Source organism: Anabrus simplex, chromosome 6 (assembly GCF_040414725.1).
Source record: "Anabrus simplex isolate iqAnaSimp1 chromosome 6, ASM4041472v1, whole genome shotgun sequence".
Classification (NCBI taxonomy): Eukaryota; Metazoa; Arthropoda; class Insecta; order Orthoptera; family Tettigoniidae; genus Anabrus; species Anabrus simplex.
The window spans coordinates 286442431-286456757 of NC_090270.1; the positions used below are offsets into that span (position 1 = coordinate 286442431).

General features: G+C 39.6%; 1 protein-coding gene across 1 annotated transcript in view; it reads right to left on the reverse strand.

Annotated features, from left to right (window-relative positions):
- The window catches only part of LOC136876467 (uncharacterized), a 484774-nt gene that overhangs the window by 185267 nt on the left and 285180 nt on the right, over positions 1-14327 (reverse strand). Inside the window, exon 10 of the mRNA XM_068228446.1 lies at positions 7215-7298. Coding sequence (XP_068084547.1) covers positions 7215-7298 — 84 coding nt within the window. The remainder of the gene's footprint in view (positions 1-7214; positions 7299-14327) is intronic.

Here is a 14327-nt window from a genome sequence, read left to right on the forward strand (position 1 = left end):
CACGTTCTGTTATTTCTTCATCTAAGCAGGGGATACAAATCTCTAAGCCCCTCGAGATATCCATATATGTTCTATTATTTATCCAAGTATCCTGTCCTCCTAGCAATTTATTAAAATAATCAATCCAGACTCCATTCTCAATTTTAACATTGGCATATCCTCTCTCACCTCTACTTATTTTGTTAATTCTATTCCATACCTTATCACTTTGATTATTCTTACAGTCTATGTTTATTAATTTTGCCTCCTCATGTTGCCATACCCTCTTTTGCTCTATTAACAACACTTTATATTCTTTTCTTAGTTTCCAATAGTGTGCCCGAACTTTAGGCTCCCCCTCTTTTCTATATGCCTTTCGGGCTCTAATCACCTCCATTTTCTTTGTTTTACACACATCATTGTACCATCCTTTCCTTTTATCTTTATTATTATTCTGTTTCCTTTTCACATGAGCTATAGTTTTAAAGGGTTTCTCTACCAGTTCTACCGCTAAGTCCACCTAACTACTCAGTAACGCAACCTCTATTCCACTCTTAATTATCTGGAATTCTTCTCCCTTTAAATATGACTCTACTCTTTTTGGGGTATTCTCGCACCACTTGTATTTATTAATTATCCTAATATTATCTTTTTCTGTTACAGTGTTACGTTCCTCCTGTTCTTTCTCATATACTTCTAGTGTAACAGATACCGGGGAATGATGTGATTCGGCCCATTCTAATATCTCCATTTCCTTTACCATCTCTAAAATATCTCCCGTACACACAACCAAATCAATTACACTACCTCCCTGCTCTGTAATATATGTTAGCTTTCCCGTTTCATCTCCCCGCCACCATCCATTTAGAATATATAAATTCTCTCCGGTACATAGTTCTAGTAGTTTATCCCCATATACATTACGTTCCTTATCCCGACTGTTTCTGCTACCTCTCATTGGCTCTATTCCTTCTTTACTATATGCGGGGATTGACTCTCCAATTCGTGCGTTCCAATCCCCCAACATAATGATTCCTGCTTCTTCATATTTACCTCTCATTAGGTTAATCTCCTCTATTAAATCCTCAAAAAAGTTCACATTGGTATACGGTGACCCCATCGGATGGTTATATATAAAGGCTAAGCATATGTATCTCTGTTTACTCCCTTCCAGTTTAAGTTTGATCCAAATTACATCTTGCATATCGTTAGGCAATTCTTCTATCTGACTACTAAACTCTTCCTTTATCAGAAGTGTTATTCCTCCCGGAATTCTCCCTCGAGTCCCTCGTTTTCTTTTTATTACACTTCTCGTAACATAGCCCTTCCATGTTAAAATCTTTCCTTCCGGCATCCATGTTTCTAAAAAAGCAAATATCTCAAAATTTTCCACAAGCTCAGACACTCCATCATTCCCCAGTTTACTTAATATGCCTTCTATATTTACAAAACCAATTTTCAATGCTAGTTATTTCACTTTCCTATTATCTGAGACACTACCTGTTTTACTACGTGTGTTTATTGTTTTATCAATTTGTACTATACTTCCGTTGCCTGCTGCCATTTCTTGATGGATACAGTACTTTTGTATCCATCTCTTGGCACAGGCCAGAATAAAGTGTAGCTTTCACCAAAGTCCCAGTCTCATCCATGGCTGTGACAGTTTGGAAGCTGCTGGGGTATGGGTGGTGCTAAGTAATGACATTCAGAGCACGGCTAGTGCATCTGAGTGTTATGAAAGGTGTTGCTCATAGGGTCAGTCGTGCTGCAATAGCACTTTCTGACCCAGTGAGGAAAGCAATGGCAAACTACCTCACTCCTCGGCTTGCCTAGTACGCCTCATTTTGGTGCTGCCATTGGTTTTTGCGGTTTCCTTATAACCGCATAACCTTTGGTGGTGCTATTTGAGGATCCAACCAGCCTCTGGGCTGATGACCTAACAGACAGACTATACTTCCATGAGGGGAACTATAAATTTCCCCTAACTTCTTTCCTTCCCGTTTATTACCTTTTCCATCTGAGAACACTCCCTTCTAAGCCCATAAGTCCTTCAAGCTCTGTCCCTGCTTCTTTTTCTTATCGTCCTCTGTCCTGCAGCTGCTTTTTTCAGCTACCGGAGTAGTACACGAGCTATTACCCGGTTCCTTATCAGGTGTTAAACAATTACGTACAGGTCGTCTCTCCGTAGTAGTGGCAACGCCCTCACTGTCAGTAGGTGTCAGCAACCTTGGCGACACGAGCTCTGCTCCTGTTTCCTGCACGTCATCATTCTTTCTTCCGTGTTGCACCGGTACCACACTTCCTCCTCGCGCCAGGGCTTCCAGCTGGGATGGCGTGTAGTTCTTTCTCCAACCATCGCCTGTGATGAATAGTCTCTTGCCTCTAATAAACGCTGTAAGGCCCTCCCTTTTTGCTCTCCCCAAGTGGAATCGTAGGATTTTCATCTCTTTCCTTTCTTCAATTCCCAGGTCTCTGGATCCAGACTTCCGTCCCTTTTAAATTCCTGGCATTCTGGAGAATTTGGTGGGTTTTCATTCCAGATACCAATTGTACTTTAATCGGTCTGTTCCCTTGGATCCTTCCTATTCTCTGCACGTCATCCACATCGGATTTTGTGCAATTTACTTTCACTCCTTGTGTGAACACTTCCAACACAGCATCTAGTAACGCCAGTTTGTCCTCACTTCTATTGTCCTTAATCCCATGTATGACCAGACATCTGCTACGTTGGGCAAGCACTGATTTCCGGACCTGCATCTCCAGCTCCCGTGTGCGCTGCTCCAATACCAGTCGGTGTTCCTTAGCAATTTTCATTTCTTCCTGGTATTTATCTAGAGATTCTTTTATACCTGCCATATCACCCCGAAGGCTGTCTTTCATATCCTGAATATCTTTATTCTGTGCCATAATGAGCTCCCTCGTTGTGTCTGTTTGGCTGCCCTCTTTTATCACCTCCTTGATCTTAGCTATATCTTCCCAATTCAGTGGCCCAGGGTTGCTTTCCACTCCTCCAATTACTAATAATGCAGCAATCACTAACGCTGCCAGCACGATTTCAGAGTATTTTATATCACATTTTAAACCACATACCTGATATTTTATTCGATTGTTCCATCGGCCGATGACCGCTCGGTAGAGTTCTATGCTTATTCCCATTATGCTTACGCCACAACACTCAGCACTCCGCACACACGTCTGCTTCATTTGCAGGGCTCCAATCGACGCAGCAGATTATATATAAAACGTTAAGTATTCAATTATAAATTTCATTATAACACCGTAGCGAAGCACAGGTATCTTGCTAGTTCACATATACGGATTCTCGTATATAGTCAGATCACAACTATACACTCTCTGAACATTGTAACAACACAAGCATATGAATACAACAATTCGATCTTGCAGTCAGTTTAATTTAGAGTTTATTTCGTTTCTTTGGTATATCGTATGTTCGCTGTACTTTCTGTACTATAGTTTTACATCTTCTCATTACTCCGTTGTTGCATGTGCTTGCGTCATCTTTTTCTCATAATGGCTGGGTCATGTTGAAGGCTGATTGATTCTACTATCCTTGAATTTTGAGATGATTTAGACATTAATAGTGACTTTTTTGTCGAAAGTGATCCCATTATGTGGAAAGTGACGATTTTACTCCTGAAGATTTTCGCACAGTCACAGCTGCTCACCGGGCATTAGTCTGTGAAGAACCTGACATTGAAGACAGTCACACATACAGCGAATAACTTTGTGTCCTACTCCCATATGTTTTAAACTGTTCACGTGTCATTTTATTGCAGAATCACAAAAATTAGTTTGAGCTGCTTTCAGCAGACCCCTGTATAAAGGCTGAGATCAGGGTGGGTCAGTGTTGACCTCCACACTACCAATGACAAAATAATTAATTTTTTTAAACAATGGACAATGGAGTTCCAACTTGTAACTTTTAGATAGAGTTTGGAAGCTTTCTGTATTCTGTTGCTACCGCTAGTTATTAAATTTAGTATTATGGTCTATGTACAATAAAATTTTGCTTTTCAAGTACTTACAACTTACATTATTATTGTGGACCCCTTGGATCATCATCGTGGTCCCCCACAGGTCCACGGACCACAGTATTAAGGGAACACTTAGGGTAAAGCACCTGAAGGGAAATGCAGCATGTCCTTGACCTGGTCAGGGTAGAGGATGTGATGTAATGAGGATCAGAAAACTGGCAGCCAGTTTGGGTTCGAGCCAATGAAAGAACAATGTTTTTTTTAAAAACCTGGAGACAGAGCAGGACTTCATTAAGATAAGTTCTAAATTTCAGATTCATAGGTGTTTGTACAGAAATATACATAAATATTTCCAAATATTGAGTGTGACTTGAGAGAATCTGATGATGTTCTTTTAAGAACAAAACATGTCATTTTTATTTCTTGTTCAATAGTGTGTTGTTTTTTTAAAAAAATTTTTTTACAGGTATGCTGTAGGGTAATATTTATATTGAACTTGTGTGTTTGACAGACTGGAAAGCTTTTAAGTTACATCAAATTTTTTACAAACACAAAGCTAACTGTATTTCCCAATCTGCCCTCACCTGACTTAGCCCCAACAGACTATTTTCCTTCCTCAAACTGAAATTCACCCTAAAAGGATGATGATTTCAGACAACTGAAGAGATCAAAACAAAATCACAAATGAAATTGCATGCGATCCTCCCAGAACTCCTTTCATAGGTGAAAACAACATTGGGAGTGATGTATTAACAGAGGAGGAGCAGACTTACAAGGAGACAATGCTAACTATGTAGCAGGTAAGCCCCATAAAGTTATTTTCAAGGTTTGGTTATTTATTGCACTGGCCTCTTACATTGAACCGGCCTTGCATGCTTCATTTTTAAAACTGGTTTAATTTTTTTATTTTCCTGTCCCTCCACTTCCATCTGTACACAGTTCTTCTAATTTTCAAACCACCTTTCTTATATGAGATTTAATCCTGCAGGCATCTGTTCATTCTTGTTTGTAAATCATTCTTCTGATTCTAATTTTTAATTACAATCTTGAATTGATTTTGTTTATTTTTAAGGAAGCTACAGCAACCAATTACAAAAACTGTAGTAAGCTATGTTTGCTCTGTGATCCACATTTGGCTCCTTGGCTGAATGGTCAGTGTAGTGGTCTTTGGTTCAGAGGGCCCCAGGTTAGATTTCCAGCCAGGTGGAGGATTTATGGTTAATTCCCTTGGCTTAGGGACTGGGTATTTGTGCTGTTCCCAACATCCCGGCAACTCATATACCATACATCACACTATCCTCCACCACAATAACACATAGTTCTTTATATGTGGCAGATACAGTCACCGTCATCAGAGGATCTGTCATCGAGTATGCCCCGCCCTAACAATAGCCGCAAGAAATTAAAAATTAGAATTCAAATCCACAGGCAAAAAAGAAAAGAAGAAAAAGGAATGTTGTAAAGGACACAGCAACTTCAGCTTAAAATAAATGACAATAGTAATGAAATAGATATGATACAGGCTTTTGGGCTTATGCTGTGTCAAGAAAATAAAGTGAAGTTCTTTACATTTCACAGAGAACTTTGCTCTGCGTCATCAGAAGAAAACCTTGACTGTCCACGAGAAGGTTTCTTGTATGGGCCGTGAAAGCATCAATGGCAACATGAATAAAATACAAAGCGTGTTTTTTAATTAAGGTCCATTTTGTTGTAGACACTAGTAGTTCACGCACATATTGCAACAAGCACGTGCGTCATGTACCGGCATGCCTCAGGAACAACTGTGCTCAGTTTCAGCTCGGTAGCTAACCTGTACGGTTCTGTTCTGTGCTTTCAAAATGTTTAAGACTATCAACTTGTCCGCTGCGTGTGAGGTTTGGTCAGTGATACACCTTTTGTCAGCAAGGAACCTGTCTGCTGCAGAAATTCATCGACAGATTTGCAAAGTGTACAGTGATACTGTTATGAGTGACAGCAAACTGCGTAAGTGGGTACGACAATTCAAAGATGCTATGACAATGTCCACGATGAGGACCGTCCCGGTCGCCGTTCTTTGATTACAGACAATTTGGTGACTTCAGTTGAAGCGAAGATTTATGAGAACAGGCGCTTCACAATAACAGGTCTTTCAAATGAATCTCCTGACATGTCGAGATCAGTGCTTTACAACATTGTTTCTGAACACCTAAAGTTTAGGAAACTGTGCTCCCGTTGGGTCCCAAAACTCCTAACAGAGGACCACAAAAACCAATGATTTGAGTGTGCGATGAAGTTCTTGACTCGTTCTGACAAAGAAGGTGACGGCTTCTTGAGTCAGATCGTAACTGGAGATGAAGCATGGGTTTCACATGTCACGCCCAAATCAAAGCAACAGAGCATGGAATGGAGACACACACACTCGCCTGTAAAGGTGAAGGCCAAACAGACTCTCTCCCAGCGCAAAATCATGGCGTCAGTGTTTTGCAATAGGTATGGTGTTTTGTTGGTCGACTTCATGCAATGAGGAACCACTATCAATGCAGAAGCATACTGCCAAACTCTGAGAAAGCTACGCAGAGCGATTCAAAACAAAAGACGCAGCATGCTGACAAAGGGAATTGGCCTTCTCCATGACAATGCAAGACCTCACACTGCAGGTCAGACCTGCAATTTATTGGACAGTTTTGGCTGGGAAGTTTTAGACCACCCACCCTACAGTCCTGATCTTGCGCTGAGCGACTACCATCTGTTCCTCCACCTCAAACATCACCTCAGTGGCAACCATTACAATGATGACGACGACATGAAAATGGCAGTGAACTCTTGGTTATTGGAGCAGGCGGCAAGTTTCTATGAAGAGAGTATTTTAAAATTGATTACGAGGTCTCATAAGTGTTTGAATAAACTTGGCAACTATGTCAAAAAATAGAGTGAAGTATGTACTTTCTGAAAATATATTTATTTTTTTGAAATAACCTTTCGTTGTGTACTTATTTTCAAACGGACCTTACTTAAAAACACGCTCATAATTACCTGATAAATATTGTCTTACATTTTCTGGTAATGGTAATTCATCAATTGGCACGAGAAGGGTTCTCGTGGACAGTCGAGATTTTCTTCTGGTGATGCAGAGCAAAGTTCTCTGCAAAACGTAAAGAATTTCATCTTATTTTCTTGACACGGCATAAGCCCAAAAGCCTATATCATGCCTATAAATACAGGCCATGAAAGTATCAATGGCAACAGGAATAAAATAATTACCTGGTAAAGATTGTCTTGCATTTTCTGATGCTGGTAATTGATTAATTGGCACAGAATTATGAAGTAAATACACATCTCCTTTATCTGCAAGTACAAAGAAAGAGCACACAATATTAGTACTATTTCTAAAGTAATATTACTGAAATTGTTTTTGAATTACACTGCCGGACAAAAGAAAGCTTAATAGTTGGATGATTCAAAGAATATGAACTCAATGAACACAAAATAAACTCATGTTCATAAAAACCAGAACACTTTAAAAGACTAGAGGTAGGAAGTTCATATTTACAGGACATGTGCATTAGTATGTTCTGAAGAAATGATTAGCATTTGAACCATGTCTGCCCTCAGGTTCAAGGTCCACATCGACATCTCAGCGCACCACCACCGACTGGTAAAATGTGCCTGCGGCTCTCGTTGTCGCTATAAACCGAAGGTAATGACTTGAGCAAATGTGCAGGATGCCTCGCAGACATATGTGAGAACTGTACCGTCATTTTGTGAGAAAAGAAGACAAAAGCTGTAGGAATTTGTACGCCCAACAGAAAAGAGTTGCCTCAGAATGACATTGTTCAGAGGAAGATTTAGAGGGGTGAATTAGTACTTATGTGCAGAAATCATCTTCTTTGTTTGAAGTGGAAGGACACAAGGGACATCTTGCTTCTGTCAACTGATAGCAAATTATCTCTGATTGCAAATTATCCCTTTGGAAGAAAGCAACTGAAATGGTGGAAAAAACTGTTGTTCCATATGTTTGTTATGGCAATCCAAATGCATTTGTATTGTACTGCAAAACACGGGATGAGGGTACCAGAAAAAATTGCCTCCTACAACAGTTCATGGTTGAGTTAGGTGAAGCTCTTGTAGTAAAATTTGGAACAGATGTCCACCAACAACCAGGATCAAGTACAGTCTCAAACAGATTGCTAAGATGGCATTTTGTTGAGAGGATTCCTCCAATAGAAAAGAAAGCACAACCAATACGCACTTGCAAAGTCTGTGCAGATAAAGGAAATGTGGAAAATGGGAAAGTAATGAGAAAAGAGACATGATGGTGGTGTCCAATGCATTCTGTAACACTTTGTGTACCTGAATGCTTGAAAATATTCCACACTCAAGCTCACTATGTGCACACTCAAGCTCATTATGTGTAGGATTTTGTTGTCAGACCTTTTGTGTGTGTGTGTGTGTGCGTGTGCGCGTGCGTGTGTGTGTGCGCGTGTGCGCGCGCGTGTGTGTGTTTTTTTTTTTTTTTTTTTTTTTGTTTTTTTTTGTAAAACACATACTATTGGAAAATGTGTAATGTGAAAAGTATTCAATAGATCTTAATGCAAGTTTCTAATCTGTAAAATAATCACTTTTAATTTGTTGATGATATAAATGTGTTACAATTGCAACCTACCTACTATTTTCTACAATTTTCTTAAAAAAACCTTCAAAATATGGCGGTCTGCCTGCCCATATTCCACCTTAAGACAGGATCTTCAATGTGTTAATTAGCTGAGTTGTTCGTCGATCTGAAGTTTCACTTTGCAGTTGAGCAGATTGTGGGTTCTTAATAAAATTACAGTAAAACTGCTTTACAGTATAAATGAAGCAGATTACAAGGTCTAGGAAGATAAAGAAGATGCCCTACCTTGAAGAGAAATCAGACCTCAGCTGATAATAAGGAAGGTCAATCTACGGAGAGAGAGAGAGAATTTAATAAAATTAACGTGAAATATTTGAAATTCTGATAAGGAAAGAACCTATGCAGGATGTTTCTGTAATACATTTCAAAACTTCTAAACCAACATTTTTTACTAAATACACTGTCAGAAAAAAAAATTCGCACACTTGGAAAGACATCGATTTTGATCCGATGATGGCAGATGCCACTTGGGGGATGGCAGATGTACTGATAATGGTTTGAACGTCGTCTGCCAACAGACAGCATAGTGACATAGCTGCAACGGTGCCATCTGCATGTACCCTTTAATAGGGAATGTTAACAGCCATAAGGCTCAATGTGATCTGAAGGTGTGAAGCAAACGGGTGCTATGGCATGGAGATGCACTTGTGCTTCCTACAGCCAACTGAGTGACTCTGACAGGGGTCAAAATTGTGGCCTTCCGAGTGACAGATGGTACTTTCAGAGAATTGCCACACAAGTTGGACATGCTGCGTCACTTGTGCAACAATGCTACTTGCAATGGTCACGTGAACATTCTCACACCTGTAGACGATGTTCTGGACGTCCACACAGCACAGACGTCGGCCAAGATCGTCGTATTGTAAGGGCAGCAGTAGCAGATCGTACAGCTGCCACAGCACAGATAAGAGGGTTTGTGAGCCCAGAAGTGTCAACACGAACTGTTGCCAACCGGTTATTAGCAGTGAGACTACGGCCATGCATACTTCTAGCCCGTCTTCCGCTCATGCCACAGCATCAATGTGCACGGCTTGACTGGTACCGTCAGAGGATTACTTGGAAGATAGAATGGTAGGCTGTGCTCTTCAGCGATGAAAGCAGATTCTGCCTGCATGCAAGTGATGGTTGTTTGCGCGTACGACATAGACCTGGCGAGCGCTGTCTCGCAGAGTGCATTCGTCCAACGCACACTGACCATAAGGCCTGGGGTGTGATAAGTTACAACTCTCGTTCCCCTTTGGTGTTTGTGGAGGGAATGCTGACCAACGCTCGGTATGTGCAGAATGTTGTAAGACGTGTTCTTTTGCCATTCTTGCAACAGGAAGGTGATGTGTTGTTCCAACAGGATAATCCTCATCCATACACTGTGTGTGAAACTCAACGTACTCTCTAAGACTTGCAGGAACTTCCCTGGCCAGCACAATCTCCGGACGTGCCTCCTATCGAACACGTGTGGGATATGATGGGATGACAACTGATACGTGCGACTCGTTAACCCACAACTCGTGCAGAACTACGTGAACAGGTTGAACAGATGTGGAATAATGTATCCAAGGACAGAACTCGCCATCTGTATGATCGAATGAATTCCAGAATCTGCACCTGCATTGCCGCCCATGGAGTATACCCTCCGTACTAATATGGGTATTTCAGCATGGATCGACACCTGGTACCTTCGAACCGCTTCAGCTCTTGATCTATAAATGTAATCATTTCATGTACTCCATATGTGCTGTTTCAACAATATATCTTGAGTGAATTGGAAAACTTTTAGAGGGTGTACTCACATTTTTTCCTGGCAGTGTATAAAACATACTATGGATGTTTTGTACCTGTGAAGCACTTGGTTTTTGAGAAAATTAGTATTAAAAAAAAATAATTCAAAACACAGAATGTAAGTGTATGGCAGTGGCAGTGGCTACTGCACACAAGCAAGAATGTGGTCAGAGTAATACTAACTTAGGTGACATTCAGCTGCATTCTGTATGGGCAGTGCATCTGGACTGCTTGCTTAGCTCAGATGGCAGGGTGCTTGCCACACCTACCGGTCCTAAAAGTAAGTGGACTGATACTGTGATCCGTTGTTTGGCAGGGATGATTTATTTGACACTGCACACACTGTTCTGACATGACCTTACAGTACCATTAACAAATAAGCAAGTGCATAAGAACAAAATCTCATTGACATGATTTCAAGTATTTTGTCAATGCACAACAGAAACTTATTTTATGAGACATTCATGGAACTGCAGATATATTATTGGTGGATTTTTTTTAAAAATGAAAATTTCAGTTTCATGATCTTCATTATTTTGGATGATATCAGGCCACTTCACTAAGAGAGATATGCCAACTAACATAACCTCTGACAGTCAGTCCAAAAAAAAAAAATTTCAAACTGACATGGCTTTTATTAGTAAGTCACTTTGTTAATATATACCTCAAAATAAGTTTGGAATGTTACGGTATTAGGCACGTTATGCTGTAAGTGGTAGAGAGCAATGTATACAAACAAGTAATTCAATTGCTTGTTTACAATACAGCAGGTCTCTGTCTATGGTCTGTGTTGAGCTTGGGGTGAACTATGCCATTTCAGATGAAAACTGATAGTAGTTGATGCAACTAGTATAACTAGTATAACTTGGAAACAGTTCTCTAAACCCATGGGTAAATAGTGAAAATATTGAGCTCGGTTAGTAGGTGTTATTATTATTATTATTATTATTATTATTATTATTATTATTATTATTATTATTATTATTATTCCTTGTGAGGTGTGGCTATGAAGTTAATTTCATCTATTATTATTATTATTATTATTATTATTATTATTATTATTATTATTATTATTATTATTATTATTATTATTATTATTATTATTTATGTAGTATGGACTTTATTTGGTATAAATCATTGTTGTAGTATTATTATTTGTGTGTTGTAAGATCTGGCTTGTGTAACAAAACAGGTGAGGTTATGTCACGATACATCTGCTGTATGTATATTAATAAGTTTATCTTCATGGAACTGGAGTGTGTGGTATAATTTACGAACTTCATCAAGACTATGGAATGTGTTTAAAGCAATAGTTGAGGAATTTGAAAACAGGTATGTACCTTTAAAGGGGGTAAGGAATGGTAAACACCCACTTTATTACAACAGAGGAATAAAGAAACTAAGATGGAGGTGCAGATTATAAAGAAACAAGAGTTAGATATGGCTGTGGAAGTTAGGAAAAATTGAAGGAACTTACTAGGAAATTGAATGTAGCAAAGATGTCAGCTAATGATAACAGGATGGCAAGCATCATTGGCATACAAAATTTTAGTGAAAAATGGAAGGGTATGTATAAGTACTTTAAGGCAGAAACAGGTTCCAAGAAGGACATTACAGGAATAATTAATGAACAAGGGGAGTGTGTATGTGAGGATCTTCAAAAGACAGAAGTATTCAGTCAGCAGTATGTAAAGATAGTTTGTTACAAGGATAATGTCCAGATAGAGGAGGTGACTAATCCTAAAGAAGTATTAAAATCTACCTATGATAACAATGATATTTACAATAAAATACAAAAACTGAAAACAGGAAAAGTGCCTGGAATTGATAAGATTTCTGGGGATATTCTAAAGACTATAGGTTGGGATATTGTACCATATCTGAAGTACTTATTTGATTATTGTTTGCATGAAGGAGCTATACCAAATGAATGGAGAGTTGCTATAGTAGCCCCTGTGCATAAAGGAACAGGTGATAAGACATAAAGCCGAAAATTACAAACCAGTCGGTTTAACGTGTGATTATATGGCATGTCTGCAAAATTAATTACTGGTCCATAGAAGGCAACTTCGCCATTGTCCTGTCCCAAGTCCGGAATAAAAAAGGAGGAGGGTTTGCTGGTCTGGCACCCAGGTGTAAAACTGCCAATGCCGAGTGTTGGGTGGCAGAAAATAACCTCATTCCCTAAGGGGGCCAACAGCTTCGGGCGAATGAGCCCCTTTAGGTGGGGTGACGGTCCCCACAGTGGACGAAATGTCACTGGAATCCATTATGCAGCATCTGTTCTCCAGGTTAGGGGCAGCTGCACAAGGCGTCTCTACTCCAGAGGAGCAGCCTCATTATCACCTCACTAGATCACATCCATAGTTGTAATTCGGGACCTAGTCCCACATAGGTGACAACTTGACAGTCAACCATAGAAGGTCTTTTAAGAAATACTCCACTGGCTGAACCAAGAGTTCAGAAAAGGCAGCATTCAGATACAGTGGGCTGCCACTTAAAAGATACCATGGAGTTGGAGGCACGGAAATACCCCAGTACCACATACATGAACGAGACAAAGTCAAGAATCAAACCAAAGCAGATAACCTACTTCTCTACATACAATATAAACTCACTCATGTAAACTGGTAAACTAAGAGCGATCATCGACATAATGGTCCAACACAAAATTCTTATCATGGGATTACAGAAAATTAGAAACACTGACCAAGATGTCTTGGAATCTCAAGGGTACAGATTATAAAGGTATACCCGGGAATAGAGTGATGAAGAATGTCCCACAATTTGGAACAGGACTTTTGATCAGCCTTAAATTAATATACTCAGTTCAAGAATTCAAATCACAGTCTCCACGACTCTCAACGCTCACCTTAAAGGCATCTAATAAAAATCTATACTATAATACTATAATAAATGATGATGAGACTCCAGTAATGATGATGAGACTCCAGTATGATGATGAGACACCAGTTTGAAAATGGCGTGAAAGATCTATTTCAGTTGTATGCCCCACAAACTGGTTGCATAGATGAACATCTAGAGGACTTCTTAGAGGAAGTGGAGAGACAGATAGAAGATAAGGAAGTACTATTGATGGGAGATCTAAATGCACAAGTTGGAATGGAAAGACAAGGAAAGGAAGATGTTGTAGGGCCCTTTGGATATGGAAATGTAAATCCAGAAGGCGAGTTGTTGGTGGATTTTTGCATGAGGAATCAAATGATTGTTGGAAACACCTGGTTTAGGAAGAAGAACAGTCAGAAGATTACAAGGTATGGCTGGGGAGACAGACGAACAAAGACCATGATTGATTATATAATCATAGAGAAAGAACACTGGAAGAACCTCGTAGATGTAACAGCCATGCCTGAAGAAGCCTTTGGTGGAGATCATAGAGTTGTGATAGGAAAATTGAAAGTTGGAAAGATTGAAAAACCCCAATTAAGAAGAGAGAAAAGAATTAAAGTATGGAAGTTGAAGGAGAAAAGCATACAAGAAGAATTTCAAAGGGAAATAATACCCTTGGTACCCAGGACAGAGGTGGGGAATGTTGAAGAGGAATGGAAAAGATTTAAGGAAGCACTGGTTGGATGTGCAGAAAAGGTGTGTGGTAGAACATCAGGAAATGTGAAAGACAAAGAAACACACTGGTGGAATGATAGGGTAAAGATTAAAATGAAGGAAAAGAAAATGGCATGGAAAGCATGGAAAACATCTAAAACTGAAGAAAGTAGAAGAAAATATGTGGAGGCAAGGAATTTGGCCAAGAAAGTAGTGGAGGAAGTAAAGAGGAAAAGCTGGGCCTTATTCACACAGACACTGAGAGATGATACGCAGAGCAGCAAGAAATTACTGTATGGTATCTTAAGAAACAAAAAGAGAGATCAAGTAAACACCAGATTTGTGAAGGATGAAGGTGGCAT